The sequence below is a fragment of the Nannochloropsis gaditana genome (assembly GCF_000240725.1).
Source record: "Nannochloropsis gaditana CCMP526 unplaced genomic scaffold scaffold003, whole genome shotgun sequence".
In the NCBI taxonomy this organism is placed as follows: domain Eukaryota; class Eustigmatophyceae; order Eustigmatales; family Monodopsidaceae; genus Microchloropsis; species Microchloropsis gaditana.
In genome coordinates, this window is record NW_005803950.1 from 128854 (window position 1) to 149639 (window position 20786).

The 20786-nt window shown below is 55.7% G+C and overlaps 4 protein-coding genes across 4 annotated transcripts; 3 read left to right on the forward strand and 1 right to left on the reverse strand.

Moving 5' to 3' along the window:
* Window positions 1-2379: 2379 nt before the first annotated feature.
* NGA_2061210 (uncharacterized protein) lies at window positions 2380-2639 on the forward strand (the record flags this gene model as incomplete). Its single annotated transcript, XM_005856327.1, has 1 exon — window positions 2380-2639. A coding segment is annotated over one exon (260 nt), but the record flags the coding sequence as incomplete, so codon positions are not given.
* A 5551-nt stretch (window positions 2640-8190) lies between these two features.
* Window positions 8191-9165, forward strand: NGA_2006610 (receptor-interacting serine-threonine kinase 4; the record flags this gene model as incomplete). The annotated part of the gene is made up of 1 exon (XM_005856319.1): window positions 8191-9165. A coding segment is annotated over one exon (916 nt), but the record flags the coding sequence as incomplete, so codon positions are not given.
* A 6941-nt stretch (window positions 9166-16106) lies between these two features.
* Window positions 16107-16780, reverse strand: NGA_2033900 (uncharacterized protein). The gene has a single exon (XM_005856323.1). It carries the CDS (start codon window positions 16777-16779, stop codon window positions 16138-16140), a length of 642 nt encoding a protein of 213 aa, XP_005856385.1. The 5' UTR covers window position 16780; the 3' UTR covers window positions 16107-16137.
* Window positions 16781-18264: 1484 nt separating this feature from the next.
* Window positions 18265-19522, forward strand: NGA_2024200 (rna polymerase ii ctd phosphatase; the record flags this gene model as incomplete). The annotated part of the gene is made up of 1 exon (XM_005856321.1): window positions 18265-19522. A coding segment is annotated over one exon (1258 nt), but the record flags the coding sequence as incomplete, so codon positions are not given.
* Between the last annotated feature and the right edge of the window lie 1264 nt (window positions 19523-20786).

The following is a 20786-nucleotide window of genomic DNA, read 5'->3' on the forward strand; positions in this document are numbered from 1 at the left end:
AATTCCTTTGCTTCTTTTTTAGTTCCCTTTCGAACAGAATATGTGTCAGTATGTACGATTTAACTTGAGATAATTTTAACAAAATTAGTTCCTCCATCACTTGGCAAACATTGAGTTGAGGTAATTCAGGCGCTTCTCGAAAAATGCTAATGGGGATAAGACACGCTCCACTATCAAGGGAATTTTGCCCGGATAAACAGTTTTTTGCACATAGTATCCTCCTATCGTCAGTCCAACTTGTAATACAGCATATGGCAGGTGATTTGCCATTGGATTCCACCCATCATGAGCCTGAATCCAAGGATCGCATATCTCAGTGATTGCATCAGTTAACCAGGCAGCGCCCAAAGCAGCGGAGGAAATGCGCAAGCTGACCTTTGGCAGCACAGTATTTACAATGAGAAGACCTTGAATAGCTCCCATGATCTGAAAGGACAACTTTATAAATCGACGAGTCTCTGGCGGAAGGATGCGGGCAAGTTCTTTGGAGTGCCACCGGCTCATCAACGTCGCGCATACACAACTCAAGTTGTTTGCAAAAATACCACCCAAGTCGAAAGCAAGAGACAGTTTGCAGACAGTCATGCTGCTGGAAGACGCGAAACATGCAAGCGCGCCAGTATATAGACCCTTTCCTGCCTCCCGGAGTCTTGTTAAGTCGATGGCTGCTCCCAGGGCCGCGACCGAATCCAGGGCCTGATTAAGGCACCAGGCCTCGTACTCCAAGCGCTTCTTGTCAATTTGCGCCCGCCGTATAATTTCCATCGCCTCCATCCGACTCAGATATCCGTCTTCAAGTTTCTTTTGAGACTCCTTGATGAGAAAGTGAACACTTTTCAGCTCGTAGGAGACGGCCCTAAAGAGCTCGCCAGGTCGCACGACCTTACTGACTTCGCTCTTCACCACCTCGCGGGCGGCACTGTAGCTTCTGACAAGCTCCTGCACCGCTTTATGGAAAGCAGGCCATCCAGTGACACGCATGGTATGAAAAACGACGGCACACCGCGCGTAATGAGCCCCAAACAGGCACATAGTTCCACCGGCCAAGGCCTTGGCGGCGGTTGAGACAAAGGGCTTGCACTGCCCCCAACATCTGCACACGCATTGCTCGACTTTGTCAAGTGCAAGGTCCTCCTGGGAGAGAATTCCGAACACGGGATTTTTTCGCGTACTAAAGGAGCCCAATTGCTGGATGGTGGTAGAGCTTGAATTGGTAGCGTCGCCTGTGGTATTCGAGAAGCGCTGCCAAACAGTCGAGCGCTCCAAAGCCCTGCCTTCGTGCTCGTGGTGTTTGCCCCATAGATGGAAAGCCAGACGGTGATTAGAAGCTCGACGATAATTTGATGCTGAGTGTCTTGCGTCACGGATAAGTAATGAGCGTGGTTTGAGTGTGGCAGCTGTGGGGGAAAGGTGGTGGAACGAGCGGGGGATATGAGTTGTCGCAGGAGGCACTTTATCCCATGAGATAGACTTACCCTGTAATCTTGCGTCACCCCATCGCCCTGCATGACTTTGGAGCCAGTTCGAACCTAAGGCGGCAATAAAGAACCACTCGTACAGCCAGTGCGACCGTCGGGCCATGCGTACTGGGGGGGGGGGAGGGCAAACCCTGAAACGGGATGGAAGGCTATTTTATGACATGAAAGATACGTTGTGCGGGTCAAGAACAGTTCAAAAATAAAACGCGGACCTAATTCACTGCATTTAAAAAAAAAAATCCATCCGATACATTTCTTTTCCCGATTTGGCCTCCAAAGCAACAAGCGGTCGAGTACTTGCTGTTCGTCCGGTTGAACCGAGCGGACTTGAGTTAGCGATTCATCCCTTCGCGTCTTTTGGGCCAAACATGCACGCGCTTAGGACTCACGAAGCGCATGTGTTCGGTATGCATATCCATCCAAAGACATTGAATTACAGGTCACAGACGAATGGCTAGTTTCAGAGACCAACTTGCTGGGTTTAAGGGCCTGAGGGCGTCCCTGGAGAAGAAGGAACAAAAAGACGCAGCAATGGAGCGCAAGAATGAGGCTGCGAGATTGGCCAGCTTAAGACTTGGGCAGCGTCTTGTTAAAGCGGGTAGGTTTATCCGTAACAGTATTTTGCTAAAACGCAGTGAGGCGAGTGGAGGCTGCATCAAGAAGCGCAGGATGGGGCTTCTCATCCTGATCATTGATAGCCTCCCGTTCGAGCCCCTGTGGCGCGAATGGATGCAACGACAAAATGGAGCGACAGAAGTCAAAGTCTGGATACATGCCAAGCACCCGGACAAAGTGACTTCTCCGTGGGTATTAGAGAAGCTCATACCCAGGTCCTTTTGTCCTGCGTGGGGCTCGATTGATATTACACGTGCCGAGTTGGAGCTTTTGCGGGTCGCTGTGGAAGATGCATCCGATATACAGCTCTTTCTCTTCGCATCTGAGTCGTGCATCCCCATTCAGCCCCTCGATACCGCCGTAAAATCCCTCTTCCCCGTGGAAACTTCCGGGACGTCCTCACGACCACAAAGCTGGCTCCATTTTACAGACAAGCCCAATAACGGCTATTCGAAACAACAGCAATTTGAGCCGCTCGTGAAAGCAGGACTTCCGTCTACTTGCATCTGGAAGGCGGATCAATGGGTGGCTTTAACACGACCCCACGCAGAAGCAGTCTTGGCGTTGCCCAAGGCCTTCGGTGAAGACTTGTGGCCGATGTTCAGAGCGGCGTCGGCCTCGGACGAGATGTATTTCCCTACTTGCCTGGCGCTGCTTGGCGAGATAGGTCCAAGCGGACCAAAAGTCGTCACGGAAGACGCGGCATTTTCGTGCTTGGGAAGCGTGGATGGATCGAAGAAAGAAGGAGGGCTTGAGAAAGAGAGCACCCTGACGAAGAGCACCACAGGCACCGGCCTCGGAATAGAGGAGAGCATGCCTCCTAGAGCGGGGGAGGGTCTTGTCAACGCGGGAGGGAAAGAACAGCAGCAGCCCGTGCTCAGACGACGACTGACGTACTGTTGCTGGGGAGATTCGCCGAAAAGCCCCGAGACCTACGAGGGGCTTCCCTCCCACGTCTTGGAGCGAGGGATAAGGGAGGGCAGTCTGTTGGGGAGAAAGTTCAAGGCTGGGACTGTGAAACTCGAGGAGTGGCTGGCGCACATGAGGGCCATGGAGGGGAAGGGAGATGAAGGATTTCATGTGCAGAGGGTGGGGAAGGACAGTGGCAACGCGGGCCAGGACGCGGTGGGACGACAGGCGAAGAAGAGGCGAAGGGAGGAGGGAGGCCCCACAGGTCCGCAGGGGGATGCATGATTATCTGGGCAGAACGGTCATTAAGAGGGGCTTTGCGTGCAGTCTGGCTTCCTTTCCGATCGTTCGCGGGCACGTCCACGTCGTGTGCGCTCGTTCCTGTCCTTGACCCGCCGCCCAACCCTCAGAATCTCGCCCAGGAGAACATGCCTTTAGGTGGAAAACCAGCCTCTCAACACCGAGGTGAACATGTATTCCTTTTCTTTTTGCGCACCCGTATTGCTCCAGTAGCTTTGCGCAGCACCCCTACCTAAAATACACGGCAAACAAGCCTTGCCAAACCCCGAGTCCCCCCTCTCTCCCCCCCGTCATCCCAAGTGCGCAAGAAGGGGGGGCATCATCTCCTCGATGTTCCGTTGCACCTCCAAGGGGTCCACATGGCCGCAGTCGTCCAGAACCAGCAGCTTCGCCTTGGCCGGCCCTCCCAGCAAATCGATAACGCGCGAGGCGTGCATGAACGGCGTGATGACGTCCCTGTCGCCCCATATCACGAGCACGCTCCCGTCCTCCCTGGTTCTGGCCACGGATTCGTAGGCCCACACAAGGTCGTTCAGAGGGAAATCCCGCAGCGTGGAGAGGAGCGCGGGGAAGAAAGCTGGGTTCACCTGACTCTGCCGGCGCAGTACGCGGCTCATGGCGGCGAAGGTCGGCTGGAAAGCGGGGTCGTCCGGATAGGCATGGCCTTTGCGGGCATACGTCCGGAGCGAAACAGGGCCCAAAATCGGCATGAAGATGTCCCCGAAGAAGGGGAGCTTCCCAAGCTTGGCGGTCCACGGCACGTTGACGGGCAGGCCAGCGGGCGCCAGGAGGGCGAGTCGCCGCACGCGCTCCGGATGCAAGTGCGTGAAATGCACGGCGATGGCCCCCCCCATCGAGGTCCCGAATATATCGATAGGCCCCGGGCCAAGGACTGGCTGGAGGGCAAAAAGCAGCTCCGTCAACTGCCCAGAAAAGAGCTCGACATCGCAGGGGAAGGCGGCGTCGCTGTAGCCGCGGCCGTACAAGTCAAAGGCCAAGACCCGACGGCCTCCTTTAGAGACGAGGGCGTCCGCCACGTCGTTCCAGATGATACAGCCCAAGGAGAAGCCATGGATCAAGACAACGGGGGGAAGGTCCGATGGCGTGGTCGGCTCCCGGAGGACGTAGTGGACGCGGCCTTTGGAGAGGGTGACAAATTGACCGCCGGCTTCCTGGAGGAAATCCTCGCCGACGACAACACGTGGGAAGGAGCGAGGGGGGTACCGGGAAAGGGAGACCGTTCCGCTGAGGAGGACGGCCAAGGCGCCCACAAGAAGGGCACAGGTACTAAGCAGAGACCCTCGAGCTTGCTGGCCGGGCATCTTCACGGGACTGTCGTCGCTGCCGGGGCTAAAAGTGCCGCCAGTGGGAGCGCCTGTCATCATGGTAGAAGGTAAAAGGGGTGCAGCGGTGAACGTCAAATGATGTTCCGATGGGAGGGAGGGAGACAAGCTCCAGGTTGTGGAGACATTGACTGCAGGTAGGACGTCAATGACAGAGACGGACAAACGGGGTAATTGCTCGTGCATTCCTCACGTCGATCGATGCTTGCAAGTTTTACGTGCCCAATAGTTGTGCATAGAACCTTTTTACGACCTCTCGCGAGTTCCAATTACCTCCATGTCTTTTGACATGACTAAATTACGTGCTTATCCCTCAAGTTCACCACTCCTAGTCACCTCCCAAGTCTCGCATTTAGAGCCTTTTTTACCATTTTTTCATTAAATTATTCTGTCTTGTCTGACAACTGGTTGTTGAAACGAAAAATGAAGACAAGCAAAGCAGCACTTACCCCGTTGTCCGCTGCCCATGTCTTGGTTAAGAAACGTTTTCAGGATACCAGTATTCCAGTGGCAGCGAATTGTTCCTTGCCTGTTTACCTGTGCCCTATTTTTTAAAAAAGAAAATTCAAGAAAAGGTGCTATTAAACCCACATTCCAACCCTAAATCGCCCACCTGGTGCCCTCTTTCCGTGGTTTTGCTCAGATCTCGATGGCCCTGGGTGGGACTCGCCATCTCGCTGCGATCAGTCTCACCTCCCCCCTACTATCCATTTTTTCCGCCCCCAACAGAAAGAGCCATGGACACTGGCCGACCCGTCCACGTGCTGCCCATTCGCCTTGCAATCGCTCTAATACATGTCTTCAGCGTTATTTGTGTGCTCTCGTGGCTTTGTTACAGTGTCGATGTCGTGTTGATATATGGCGCGGCGGCAACGTCGTTCAAGTTGCCCTTGTATGTTGAGATGCGATTACGCCTCCCGTCCGTGCTACAGGACCAGGGCACGAAATTCATTCAGGCTGCTTCAAGCGTTATTTCGCCGTGCGGTCGTAACGTGGGATAAGATGCCTACCGGTTGATGACGCATCAAATGTTTTAGTTCCCAAGCCACGTCTTCCGACCCCTCGCGCACAGTGCATGTGGAATGCTCCGTTTCCCTGCAGATTGAAGTTCTTGCCGCCTGTTCATGTGTTCCCCACGCCCTTGTCATATCCCAGACACAGAAAACGCCAATGGCACCCTCTATGCAGATGCCAACACCCAAAACGGTCCTCCTCCTTGTCCTTGCCCTCATCCTCATGGCGAATACCCATGTCTTCGCCTTCGTCACCCCGGCCTCCCGCCCCCTGAAGGCCCCAACCAATGCCCTGCGTTTCACATGCCCCCCAGTCATTCCCGTACGCGCGCCTGTGTTCAAACCTAGCCGTATATACAAGCTACGTCCCGCCTTCTCAGCGGCCGTGCCTGCCGCCTCCGACGTGCCTGTTCCCCCCATGTCCCCGGCCACCGACTCCTCGTCCGAGGAAGATACGTCCAAGTCCCAGAAGATATTGGAACGACCGTTCAAAGGCATCGTGGAAGACGTCCATCGCAAGGCCCCCCACTACCTGTCCGACTTCAAGGACGGCGCGAACGTGAAGGGGGTGGCGGCTATCTTCTTCCTGTTCTTCGCCTGTTTGGCCCCCGCCGTCGCCTTCGGAGGCCTGATGGGCAAGCTCACGGAGGGAAACATCGGGACCATGGAGATGCTCCTGGCCACCGCCTCCAACGGCATTGCCTACGCGCTTTTCTCCGGGCAGCCCCTCACCATCATCGGCAGCACCGGCCCCGTCTTGGCCTTCACGCTCGTGCTCTACCGGACCGCTCAGAATCTGGCGCTGCCTTTCCTCCCCCTCTATTCCTGGGTGGGCATCTGGACGTCCCTCATCCTCTTCCTCTCCTCTGTCACCAGCCTCTCCAATTTGGTCAACTACTTTACACGCTTCACCGACGAGATCTTCTCCCTCCTCATCTCCCTCATCTTCCTGTACGAAGCAGTCAAGGACCTCTCCTCCTTTTTCATCAACCCCTCCGTTGGCTTCGCCAAGGCCCTCCTCTCCCTCGTCATCGCGGTCACCACCTTCAACACCAGCATCACGCTCGCAGGCCTTCGACGCGGGAAGCTCTTTACCAAGCGCGTCCGCGACGTCATCGCGGATTTTGCCCCCACCATCGGTGTCCTGGCCGGGTGTTTTCTCACCGCCCTTGCCAAAGCCAAGAAGGCCGAGGCACTGCCAACGCTGTTGATTCCCGATTCTTTCTCCACCTCCCTTGGCCGGCCCTGGCTGGTGAATATTTTCGCGTTGCCTATATGGGCCCGGTGGGCAGCTTTCATCCCCGCGCTCATGTCCTCTGTCCTGCTCTTCATGGATCAGAATATCACGGTCCGCTTGGTGAATTCCCCCTCGCACAAGATCAAGAAGGGGTACGGCTTGCACTTGGACATGTTCGTCGTCTCCATCCTGACCTTTATCAATTCCTTGTTTGGTCTCCCGTGGTTGGTGGCCGCCACAGTCAGGTCCTTGAACCACGTCCGGGCGTGTGCGCGCTTTAAGAGCACTGAAGACGGCGAGGTGGTGATCGAGAGCATGCAAGAGAACCGGCTCACGGGCCTTGCCATCCACTCATTGATCGGGGTAGCCATTCTCGGGTTCCGTCCCCTCCTTGGGCAGGTCCCCCTGGCGGTTTTGATGGGACTCTTCCTCTACCTGGGAAAGAGCTCTTTGGCTGGTAATCAAATGTGGGAGCGGTTGAAATTGCTCATTACCGATCCTGCGCAACGTCCGAAAGCGGCGTGGGCGCAAAAGGTACCTTTTAAAGTCAGCGCTGCGTTCACAGGATTGCAGTTTGCCTGTCTTGGAGGGATGTGGGCCCTTAAGTCGTCTCCGATTGGTGTCTTATTTCCCTTACTGATCGCTGCGCTTGCCCCCATCCGCGTTGCAATCGAGAAGCTTGGATGGTTCGACAAGAAAGATTTGGAGATCTTAGACTCGGAAGATGACTAAGTTGGCGAATCAATCTGCGCTAAAACATATGAATGCCGGATTATGCTATAATGTGCTGACGATGTGAATTTACGGGAAAACCAAGTGTAAGGGATATGATGAGACAGCGGTTACAAAGGAGATGTGGCTTTAAATGTTGACCAAGAAAGAAATATGCGCCTGGCCGGCTCTTACTGAAGGAACATGAGGAAGGAGATTTTCCAGGAAAAGCCCCTCACCTTTTCCTTGAAGCGCTTCGCCACAAGAAGTGAATTAAGCTCACAATGTCGCAGCCGGCCCCTGGTTTTCCATTTTTACGCCGCATCGAAAAGAATCGGGTTAAAACGTAACGGCTTGGTGCGGATATCCCCGAGGAATTAGCAAGACGCCGGAGGTTCCGTTTGGTAGCCATTCCTGTTTTCCGGCTTCGGATTCATGCGAGATTTGGATATCCACTGAACAGTCTGCAGAGTTCTTTGATTGCGCCTTAAACATTCTGGAGAACTATGCCAAACATATATGAGAGATTGCATTTCATGGCCACACGGATGATTTGATAAAACACTCGATACCCTTCCCTCCCCGAAATCGCAGAAACCATTAGATGCACCGCATCTAGTAGGCGCCCGACCTCGCTCAGTAGCAAGAAAATCATACATGTTAAAAGCTTTAAACGATGCCGTAACTGCCGGCAGTGTGCATAAGGTCTCCTGCCTGTTGCGTGCCCATCCCTTGCTTGTCTCCACGCGGATGCATGAGGGAGGATGGACTCCGCTGCTCCTCGCTAGTTACTATGACCAACCTGAGGTCGTGGAACTCATCCTCAACCGCGCTGGTGTTGGTGTAGATGACGTCGACCAAGATATTTTTCGTCGAACCTCGTTACACTGGCTTGCTGCGCATGGCCAACCGTTGCTGATTTTGAAGATGGTGAAACAGCACGGGGCCTCTGTTGACATACGCGATGCCGAGCAAAACACGCCCCTGCACCGCGCATGCAAAGCAAATCAAGCCCTGACCGTTGCCATGCTTTTGATGCTGGGTGCTGATCCCTTGGCCCGCACCGAGGAAGGAGACCTTCCATCAGACGTGACTGAGTCGGGCATGACCCGGTCGTGCATGCGCCTCTGGCAAACATCCTGCCTGCGATTGTCGTCTTTTAAACAAGGACGTACTCAGAAAGCCTGCAACGATTATACGACCAAGAGTACTCAGGATGCAAGTGAGAAAAAGGTTGGAGAAAATCCTTTCAATTCCTTCGTTTTGGCTGAGACCAATTGTAGGGAGAAGGAACAGGGATTGTTTCAGTTTCGGTCTGAATCGCTCGGCACCAGATCCACAGAAAGTGTGCTGTCGTGGGAGGATGAAAATGCAGGGGGATCAGAAGCTCCTTCGCTGGAAGAGGAGGATGAAGCTTCAACTTTGCTTTCGAGAGCTCAGGTCTTGTCGGCTTGGGGCAAGAGGGAAACACCCTTTTGGAAAAGAGGCTTGAGCACGTGAGTAATTACGCACGAAAAGTATAAGAAGGGAAAAGAAAAAGCACCGAAAGCATTGCTGTATGTTACTTTTAAACACGACATGGAGGCAGCAGGTTTACTTCGAGAAGTCACCGTCATTCCTTTGCTTGACCTTGTTTATTTTGCTGTCTCTACAAGCATCAAGATGCCTTGCGATGTGCAGAGTGTGATTGGAGCGGCACTTTCATCTGGGACTGCTTATTGACTTTCCGTGTCCTTTCGCGACCCTCACATATTTTTCTACCTGAGGATTGGCTTCCTGCTCTACTTTTAGTCCGGAGCGCCCCCCCCGGCCCCTTCCCCAGACAAGCCCATCACTGTTTATATCCTTGCTATGATCCCCGTACAAATGTCGAGTTCGTCCGAATTACCACGTCGACGCCACAATTTCCATGTGACGTTCACGACTTTCCCACTTTTTTCGCGCCCCTCAGTCTCAAGACCGCCATCTTTTCCACTATTCCGCCTCACTTCCCTTTCCCGACAGTCATGCAAGTATCACACTACCGTTGACGGCCTCCACGGAATTGATAAAATGAAACTTCCCCTCACCCAACTCCGCCGCTTTCTCCCGTTCCCCTTGGCCGCCTGCGTCTCTCTACACCGGCCCCGGCGACGCCATCGCCAGCCTGACAGGTATGCCCACTTCCTTCAGATGCCTCTTGACTGCATCAATTTCCACCTCCCGCCTGTGGAAAATCCCAGCCGCCAGCGCCGCTTCCACACCGGTCTTATTGAACACCTCCGAGAAGTGTTGGGGCTTACCGGCGCCGCTGCTGGCTATGACAGGGATCGTCACCGCCGCCCGCACTGCCCGGACGAGCACCAAATCGAACCCGCGGCATTGCCCGTCCATATCCACACAGTTCAATAGTATCTCCCCCGCTCCCAATTCTTGACAGGCATGCGCCAGGCGTACCGCATCGATGGGCCGTCCCTCCCTCCCTCCTTTGATGGTTGCTTGATACCAGCACCACGTCTCGCCGTTCGGTCCGCTGGACTCCGAGAGTTCCAAAGGCGTGTGGCCCGCCGGGCAGGCCTCGGGCCCCGGGAGATAGACACGACGGGGGTCGATGCTCACCACCACCGCTTGCCTCCCGTACCTGGTCGAGATCTGTTCGATGGCAGACGTGCCCGTCTTCTCCCCGCGTTGTATCATCTCTTCGGCCGCCGTGACCGCGTCGCTTCCTATGCTCACCTTGTCCGCCCCCGCTCGAAAATAACGGGCCGCCACCTCCAAGGCCGACCACGCCCGCCCTCCCTCCTTCCCTCCCTCCCCTTTGCTCGGCTCCACGTACCCCCGGATCCCTCCCCCCACCGTCAAAGGGACAAAGACCTGCTCCGAGGCCCGCTCCAGGACTTGCAGCATCGGCAAGTCGTCGAGGACCCCCTGTCTAAAACTGGTGATGTTCAAGAAGGTGATCTCGTCCGCCCCTTCATCGTAGTACCGCCTCGCCAAAGCCACCGGCTTCCCCAAATTCCGGACCGCGCCCCGTCCCCCCTCCCGCCCCTCCCCCGCCCCTGCCACTGCCGCCTCCCTCACGTCGTACTGGTCCCCTTTGGTCACCACCAGGTCCCCCTCGTCGTTGCTTCGCACGTCCAGGCAGGCAATCACGCGCTTGCTCACACGGGTCTCAGCGATGGGCCGCCAGAGACCATCGCTCGCGTCTACCTCCATGCTCTCGAAACTGATGGTGGGAAGGGGGGAAAGAGGCGGGGGGGAGATTAGTGCCGAGCTTGAAAGGCAGCGCCTCCATGCCCCCCCTTTCCTTGTCCCTCCACTCTTTCCGCCCGGTTGCATGACCCTCGCAGTCCTGCCTCCCCCACCGTTGACATCTTTTTCCAACCCCCTCCCCCGTTGTGGCCCCTCCCTGTCACTCACTTCTCCAAGAAGGTCCGGAGGATCCGGAGGCCGGTCGACCCGCTCTTCTCCGGGTGGAATTGGGTGGCCAGGACCCGACCTTGGTGCACAGAGGAGATAAAATTAGTCCCGTAGGTAGTAAGCGTCAAGGCCCAAGGGGCCGCTTCAGGGGAAGGGATGGCGCGGTAGGAGTGTACGAAGTAGACAAGCTCCTGGGGTCGGATCGCTTGGATGAGCTTGGTGTGCTTCTGCATTAGGAGACCGTTCCAGCCAATGTGGGGCACCGAGAGGGGCGCGGAAGAATCGAAGCCCTTGATGGTGCCTTTGATGATGCCCAGACCCTGGGTGGAAAGGACGACGGAGGAAAGCGAGGACGAAAAATAAGGAGGGAGGGGAGGATGAAAATCGAGTCGCCCCACCGACACGTCACCGGCCCCGGGACTCCCCTCCCTCCGCATCGGCCCCTCAAGCGCGCTCTCTCCCTTCCCCTCCATCGCTCCCACCCTACCGCGACACCCGGACACTCCTCGCTGGCCTCGAACAGGGTCTGCATGCCCAGACAGATCCCGAAGTACGGCCGGTCGGCCAGGATGTAGTCCCGCAGGGGCTGGGTAAAGCCGCGCGTCTCCAACACCTGCCAGAGAAAGTTGCGAAGAGTGAGGAGGTCAAGCTTTGTGTTTGATGAACTTGGCTGCCTGCGCCCGAATGCCAAACCCTGTCTCATACGCGGACAGCAAGTTCCTCCCTCCGTCCTTGCCTACTTAGACCCCTCCCACTTTCGCACCTCCATGGCGCTTCCGAAGCTGCCCACCCCTGGGAAAACTATCACCTCCGCGGAATCGATCTCTTCAGGCCTGAATGGAAAACATGAAAAGATGCTCAATGCGCGCAGTGGGACCAAAAGGTGGTTGCATGGAGGGAGAACTCACGTGTTGATGTCGCGAACCTGGTAACCCAGCGCTACGATCGCGTTCCTGTCAGGGCCATCGAAAGCGAGTGAGAAAAGCCAAGGTGCAAGAGAGAGCATTGACGGATACGGTCTTTCATAAAGCAGCATTGGGGCATCAGGAGACCCTGGAAGCCCCGGGCTCTCCTCCCACAGTGTAATCAATCTCTATTGCAGGCCTAAATGGCGATTGCGTATCCGCCCTCATTTTCCACTAGAAGGGGGCGTTAGCTCGTGATTTAGGTGAGAGGGACGTCAAAGAAGTACCTGACACTTCGCACGTTTCCTGCCCCGTAGTCGAGGAGAGAGACCAGGGGCCGCCGTGGGGGACCGGGCATGGTGAGAGACGTGGTCGAAGAGGGGGCGGTAGGGGCAGAGACTTCCGGCGCTGACGCCATAACTGCCTGTACATTGGATAAGAGACCTGTGTGAGGACGGCTTCATTGCTGCTGTGTCCACAGGACTGTCGTATTGGAGTAGTAGGTGGCCTATTTTACGGACATAACATCGCTTTTTCCGCGAAAGCCAGGATAGGCACAGGTCACAAGTTTACCACTACTTTTGTCATGCGCTCCATAAAAGAGTACACATTTGATGGGTGGTCGAGTGCATGAGCCATGAAATGCATCCAATCATGCTTTGTTACGTTGGCGTGATGGATGTCGCTCATCCAGTCATCAGTCTAGCACGGGCTGATAGTCCACCCCGCGGGAAATTTCCACTTTTGTGCCCATTAAGTTAATTCATAAGCATTCAAAACATGCAGTTACTTGACTCTTGGTCAGCTGCATGGATGTGACACTTCTCTGTGGTCGTAGTGTACATTTTTTGCGGCAGATGTCTGTCCGCAAGTTTGCCTGAACACCTCGTTTTTGTTGGGCGAGCGCATGGCACATAGTATGTCGCAATTTAATCGAATGGTGGCGCAGCAAAAAATCCTGCTGCTCCCGGAGAAAAATGAACCGCGCATTTATCTGTTCCATTGCTTCATGATAGACAGCCTTCACGGCAATCATAAACGCTGCACATACCTCACACATCCTCGCGCAACGTAATCGTGCTCGCTTTTAAACTGAGTTGTTGTGACTTTGCCTTACGCCGACTCAAAACGGAGTATTGTTTAATTTTTGCGTGATTAAAAATGTAAAAGGGAACCAAATCTTTGAAATTTCATTCTATATGTATCAAGAGATGGCAAAATTCAAAGAAGCAATGCTTTCCGTATTGATGAAAATCTCACGATACAAAAGCATTTGCTTGGCTGGTGGAGGACATCCGATCCGCTATTTATGACGTCGCACTTCTTAGGGCATGAAGACATCAAAAGCGCTGACCACCCTAGAAGTAAAATGTGTTTGGCACTATATATTTTGTAATTATTGCGTACATATAATGCTATTATTATGCGTCGAAGAAAAAAAAAAAGGAGGGTCAATAAGCGAATGCAAACCACTTCGTATCCCACATGCTCAAATTTTGTCCTTTCTAGGTCGTTCTCTTTACCTTATTCCGCATCAGAAACCTTAATGAAAATTGGAACCAAAGACTACTTTTGAGGAGGATGGGAAGTGTGCTTTTCCCGCGAAAATGAAGGACGCATCATTATTGACACACCAATGAAACAATATCTTCCATTTGCCCGTTTAAATAGAGGCGACATCACATCGCTCTTCATCTCCCATGTCGCCCATCATAATCATGCATATTCTCTCCCAAAGCAATACATGAGTCAATGAGGCCGCTTCACTCCCTCACACTCTCCCTCTACCGTCAGTCCTCTTTCTCGAGGCGCCACCTAGAGGGCCACGATAACGTCCTCCGCGTACCCGCTCTTCGTTAAGTAATCCACCACCTTGGCCGTAAAATATTCGGGTCCGGCCACCAGCACCAGGGTTTCTTTAGAAGGTGGGGGAATAGAGGCGCGGAACTGCGGGTTGTGTGCCAAATCGCCCATGAAAAGGTCACGCTCTGCCACTGTGTACACGTCTAGTTTGCTAGGAGGCGGGGGAAAAGAGGGAGCCAAGAGAGGGAGACAGAGGGAAGGGGGTGGATGGTGGGCCAATGAAGCGTGAAAAGAAAAGCACGACGAAGGCAGAAGGGAGGAAAGACGGGATGGCAATGGAGAAAAAATTGATTGAATGGCATAGAGGGTGTCACCTGTTGTATCTGTAAAACAAGTCCTGCAGGTCATTTTGAAGGATGTACTGGTCCTGCCGTTCATTGACCCACACGACGTTGGCAAAGTCGACCGAATAGCCCCCCGCGGAGGGGAGCAGGGCGTTGAGGAATTGCAAGGCGGGGACAATGCCGAGCTTGGAAACAATGATCAAAAGCTTGTTGATGGGTCCGGGGTGACGGTTCGTCAGCCGCGCGCCCGGGGTGGCCTGAGAAAGGAGGATGGAGAACGCGTGGAGGGACGTGAGAAAGCGGTAGGAGAGGGTTGGGAGGACTAGGGGATCTAAGCGGGCTCGGTGCACCCACCTGGATGGATTCCCCGATGGCCAGTGTGCCCAATATCTTCACGCTCGGGTCCTCCGGATTGTTCTTCTCTGCCACCACCTCCAGCACGCCCCGCTCCCCCGGGGCGGAGGAAGGGACGAAGGCGGCGCGCATGACCCTGTCCTCTGGGGTGTTCCCGATGAGGATGACAGACTGGCCCAAGTCCAAATCCATCACGTGCAGGGGCCGCGGAAAAGCAAATTTGTAGCGAAGAAATGATCCGCCAATGTTGCTGCGCTCTTGTAGGGTGAGAGGGACGGGGTAGGCGGTGGAGGGGAGGACGTCCACTTCGGGGGGAAAGAGGGTCAGCCAGCGCCGGCGCAGGGCCGCAGAGAGCCGCTCCAGGTGCCCTTTCAGCAACCTGAAGGCACAAGAAAGAGAACAAAGGACAAAAAGAGGGAGAAGAAAGAGAAAGGGGTGATTGAATAGGCGCGATACCGACACAAGAGAGCGCCGGCTCGCGCGCCTCCCTGCCCTCTCAAGGGGACCTGCCCGCCCTCTGCGTGCCTCGTGTCCTCCTCCCACACTACCTCCGGCCACACAAATTCCCCAGCCCTACGCACCGCAAACGATACACGAGTCTCTCGTACACGTCCCAGTGGCGCCGCTCGCAGAAATCCCGTACACGAGCATTGAGCAAGCCCCACCCGGGGGTCTTGGCCACAAGGAGCAAGGCGAGGGCAAGCCCCACGGCCGTCCATACTAATTGGGGCACTTTCCCCGCTGTACGAGCCAGCCTTTTGTGTAAAACGGGCTTGTCAAGGCTCACTGATAACCCGGCACCCAAAGGCACATGTTTGGGAGCAGCCAAGGCGATGCTGCTCCTAGCATGGGCGGTACTACCCCTCCATATCTCCAAGCCACCAGTGAGAGGTCGACGGATCGAGTCCAGCAAGGGGTTGAGGCCACCTTGCCGCCCATGATCTTTTTGGAGGCGGAGAGGTTGAAAGGCTAGAGGAACTCCTCTCTTATGCCCATGCGCCGTCTCCAGGATGACGTTGATGATCACGAATACGACAATGTACGCCGTCTGCAGCATTCTTCGCGGATGCGGCCTTGATATCCGTCCTTTCATCACATCCATATTCCTGGACTGCCTTAGTGGTGGGTTGTCCCACTGCTGCTGCTGCTGTCCTCCCAACAACCATCCTCCCTCACGTGTTGAAACCCGTGGCGGAGGGCCAACCTCCATTTCTAATCCACGTCACAAAGGGGAGAGCGTAATGGAAAGTTCGTGACCAGGCAAAAGGCAGTCGACAATTCCCCCCTCCGCGCCCCCTCCCGACCGCAGGATGTTGTGTGATTGCTGCCTTGAACGGACTTCACCTAAACGATCACGCGAGAAAGCGGCGCAGGGAAGGCCCACCACCCTGTACGCGTGGATGGAAGCATTTCAGGAAAATCACGATCAAACCAACCAGGGAGCAGTCCATGCAATGGACATGGAGGGATATAGGATGTGGCGTCGTTCCAGGTATAAGTAGTGCTATCGCGAGCGTAAGGGAAATGCGGTAGGACCGCCAGGTCAAAGTGGCGCGAACGTCAACCGTGCCAAACAAATCGAGCCGTTCATGCCCTGCTCCCACCCCGCCGACAATATGTCACTTTGTTTGCCATTGCTCTGCTACTCTTTCTGTCCTTTAAACCTTTTGCAGAGTTATCCTAACAAAATTCTACCTGAGCCACTCTATTGGTCGCCGCTGCGCTTTCAGAATTCATCGTGCTTTATTCTGTCTACGTTCTCGCCACTCGGCTCATCCTTTGGCAACTTAATACCTAAGTTCCTCAGTCTCTCTTCTGCTTGGGCCAATACTGCCTCAGTACATGCCAACGGAGTCATCAATACAAAGTCGTATACACAGACAGTTGGCTCCGACACTTCCACCAACTGCTCCTCCAGTCCACACCACAACTGAACGACGGCACTCCGCTTCGGACCATTCCAGCACTGCTGCCCTTCCGAGAAAAACATGACGGGCCCCGCTCCTTCAGCTACCCCTTGTCCATCTTCCCTCTTGATCCACGCTGCCCACCTCCCCACCAATACGTGGTCTTGTTTGACCTCATGAAACGGGCACACTTTGTAGTCAAAAGTCTTTTCAGACTTCTCGAAGCACGTATCTCGCCATGTCACATACACTTTCTCGTCCCCCTCCTCCGCACTGTATCCTGGGTATTCCATCCACTCTCGGAGCTCCTCCACTCGCCCAACCTCCTCCTCACACTGCCCCTCTAGTTGGTTCACGGCGAACCGAAGGAGGGCCGCCTCCAACCGTTCTGGTGCATCGGCGATCGTCTCGGGACGCGCCAGGGCCAACGCCAGTATTGGGCCCTGCGTGATAGCATCCAGGGCCCATTCAAGCTTACCCTTCAATCCAGGGGAAAGGGCCGTTTCAAAGGTTTCCACCTCCCCCTCCAGCCCCCGGTCAAAGCCCTGCTGCACATGCCTTTTTTTGTCACCACTCGTCAGCTTGCCCAGCGCCTCCCACAGCTCATTCTGACAAAGGCGAAGAGCCCAGGAGAGCATGTAAAAAGGGCCCAGGATGAGGGCACCGAGGGCTTGCAGATTAAGCTCCAGGACCTCCGCGGGTTCCCAAGCCGCCAGCGCCGTTTTCAGGGTGGAAGCCGCCTGGGCGGTGGCGGAGGCGGCCATGTCGCTGTCCAAATATGCTTGGAGCGAGAGGGAGCGTCTTCCATCGGTGGCAATGGTAGCGCGCATCGCGTGCAAGAGCGGGTCCTCCTCGGCCTCCAAGGCCGGCAAGGAGACCCGGACGCGGTGGAGGACCCCAGCGCCTTCCGAAGGAACGCCTTCTTGGTCCTCACCTTCGTCTGCCAACTCCGCGTCCATGTCGTTTGAGTCCTTTTCCCCCTCTGCGGATGGTTCTGTCTCGCTCTCAGGCATTTCCGGGCCGCAACGGACTCTTCCTCCTCCCCCTCTCGCTCCCCTTGGCAAAGCCTCGTCCTGCCGACGCTCCTCCTTCGCTTCTCTCGAAGCCACCAAAAGTTCTCCCAACCTTCTTTCCTCTCTTCTATCGCCCTCAACTTCCGCAACTTTGTCAACAACGATCGATGCGCAGACACGGAAGCTTCGATTTTATTCATTTCCACTTGCCAACCCCCCAGGATCGCCCGTGCCTCCGCCATGGCAGCATCCCGCCGCTCCTTTCCCACCGTGACATCTTCGTACCATTTAAAAGCATCGTTCAAATACTCTTCCTGCAAGCTTTCACACGTGTTTGGACACGTCCCTGGGGCCTCATCGCTTCCATCGCAGCAGTCGCAAATCGTGTCCCCCACCCGGGATGCCGGCAGCAAATGCGGCTCGCCCGTCACCGAAGCATTGCACGCAAATGTCGACGCACGCTTCACCATCGAGCAAGCACTGGTTTTTGGCTCGTCGCAGCCATTGACCAGGTCGTCGCAGTAGTTGTCGTTGTGCAGAGCGGCGGGTACGGGACAAGGCGCCCGGTCGGTTGCGAAGGGTGACAAGGTCACAAAGGACGTGACGATGACCGGAAGAAGCCGACGCATGATCATGGTGCTCCCACACCCGTCTGTGTGTTAATGTTGAGGGGGAAAAGCCAGCGCAATGAGATGCGACCCAAAGAGGTTTGGGGGGCACATCGGGTATTGTTCCATTCCGGCGAAGAACACGATGATGCCATCTCCTTGATCATTGAGGGTTTTGTTCGATCTGTCGTCGAAGGAAAAAATGTCCGTGGAACACGCCCAAACCCATAAATGGTTCAGTCCTGCATGCCAGAACATACTGGATTATGGCTAGTCGTCTCGCAGCACCTTTACTCACACTCTTCTCTCCCCGTTCGCACCGCCAAGGTCGTGGCCCGCGCCATGGCCAAACGCCGTCCGCGACCAACGGCAACATCACTCAACGGCACCCAGGGGGTCGGCACCTGCGACAATGGAAATGGTGGCACGAGGGCTTATGATACCGAGACGTTGGAGCTTGATTTAGAAGGGCAGGGTTTGCGCCCGTTGACCGTGTCCTGGGGACGCCGGCAAGGAGACCGCGTCAAGGTCGGCGCCGAGCTGGCGCAGGTCATATGTGAACGGCTTGACGGCGGTGGGAAGGTGGTGCGAAGGCTGAAAGCCCAACATACAGGTCGATTGGAGGAGGTGGTAGCCCCGGATCTGAGCGGCTTGCGTCGCCCGGGCACGGACACGGGGAGGGAGGGCCCGGAGGCCAAGGAGCCGGAGGAAAGGCCGTTACCCCCGCCGAGGCTGGTGTTGGGCAAGCTTCGTTACTGCACGCACCCTGTCTTACAGAGCGGACGCATGTGCGCGGTGTGTGGGGAGGTCCTGTCGGAGGGGACGGGGCAGGCCCAGGAGGCCACCAGGGTCTTTGTCCAAGGCGGGTACCACGTCTCAGTGTCCCGGACGGAGGCGGCCTTTCTGCACCGAAGCATGGCACAGAAGCTCCGACGTGCGCGGAAACTGAATCTGATCCTCGACATCGACCTGACCCTGCTCCACGCCACCATCGATCCAAGGGCCGAGCGCCTGGACCACCAAAAACTGGAAGTGCACGCCTTCGACATCTTCAACCAAGGTCGGATCCTCCGTCACTGGTGCTGCCTCCGTCCCCACCTCCGCACATTCCTCTCCCAGGCCCACGCCCTGTACGTCCTGACCATCTACACCCACGGTCGCCGCGACTATGCCCACCAGGTCGCCCGCCTCCTCGACCCGGACCGTACCCTCTTCGAAGATCGAATCGTCAGTCGGGACGACTGCCCCGACCTCCACGGGCAAAAATCCTTGCAGCGACTTTTTCCCGGGGGTATTGAGATGGCCTTGATCTTGGACGACAGCCCCCAAGTCTGGCAAGGCGAGCAGTCCCGCCACCTTCTCCCCGTCCTCCCCTTCAAGTTCTACACAGAGTTTGAGGAAGTCAACCGGGTCGCGGGGCTTGCTCCGGCCCCTGTCCTGGGTTCCAGCGCCATCCCTCCCTCCCGACCTCTGTCGCCCCCTCCCTCTTCCCCTCCTACCACCACTCACTCGTCACCGGCTCCCTCGGGGGTTTCCGGGAAAGAAACGGACGCGGAGGCGGGTCGGAAGGGGGAAAAGACGCCACCGGTGCCACCCACTGTGTTTGGAGACCCCCGGGAGGACACGCAGCTCGAGCATACCTGGCGGGTCTTGGAAGCTGTGCATGCACTCTACTACCCGGGGGGGGGCAAGCCAGACACAGAACAGGGAGACGGAGGGGCGGGAGGAAGTATCATAGAGGAGAGAGGGCCCGCGTCGGGGAATGACGAGCTGTCGTTGAAGGCAGGGAAGGAGGGCGAGGGAGAGGAAGCAGACGAGGATCAGGGCGTGCGACCCCCCCAAAACGTGGCTGGGTGCCTGAGCTCCGTGCGGCGACAAGTCCTGGCGGGTGTCACCATCTTGTTCAGCGGCGTCCTACCACGGAATGTAGACCCCCGGCGGAGCGACTTGGGCTACATGGCCCTTTCCAGGGGCACGCATTGTCGAGGACTTCAGCCCCACGGTCACCCACCTGGTCGCAGAGAATGCCAGCACAGAGAAAGTCTTCCGGGCCAGGCGGCAAGGCGGTATGTGGATAGTGGCCCGCACGTGGTTGCAGCTGTCGTTTTTCCACTGCGATCGAAAGGATGAAGCGGGCCACGTACTGCCAGGATGTATGTCGACGGTCGTGCAATGTAGAAAAAAGGGCGTCAAGGAGACGCTGCCAGTCTTTGGGGGGGATGGGTGCGAGCCGGGTGGTGAGTCACAGGAAGCCAAAGAGCAGAGGTTCGACAACAAGAGCGACGAGGACAACGAAAGAATGAGTAAACGCCCGAAAGGTGCAGCGGAAAAAATGGAACATGCTGATGGAGATGGGGAGGATGCGACCGCGGAGGCCCTCGTTGCGGCGCTTGAGGACGAGCTAGGATGATTGAAAAATCAAAAAGTGACTTGAATGTAGAAAGAAACTCAATCAAATATGCATCTTATTTCTTTTTCGTACGTCTGATGAGGAGGAGAAGGAGATGCAACGGCGGACGGACTCCCCCGGAGGATCTCTTTCCGGCATTTAAGAACGAACTGGCACGACTGCAAATGAAAGAAAATACTTGGATGTAGGAAATACAATTTGAAATCGATCGGATATACGTTAAATTGTTTTTGTACACCTGCCAGTGAAGGGTTTTGTGGAAGTTGCAACTGGAGAGAGAGGGGAGGTTTTGAAGTGAAATGTCGTCCCTAAGCAGTTCACGCTCTGATTGCTTCATGCGTGTACGACACATATTTGGAGGCCGCATTGCTGTACTTAATTTGTCAGCGTTAATTTATTACAGTTGGCGTCGACAGGCTAATTTTCCTCCGTTGCCT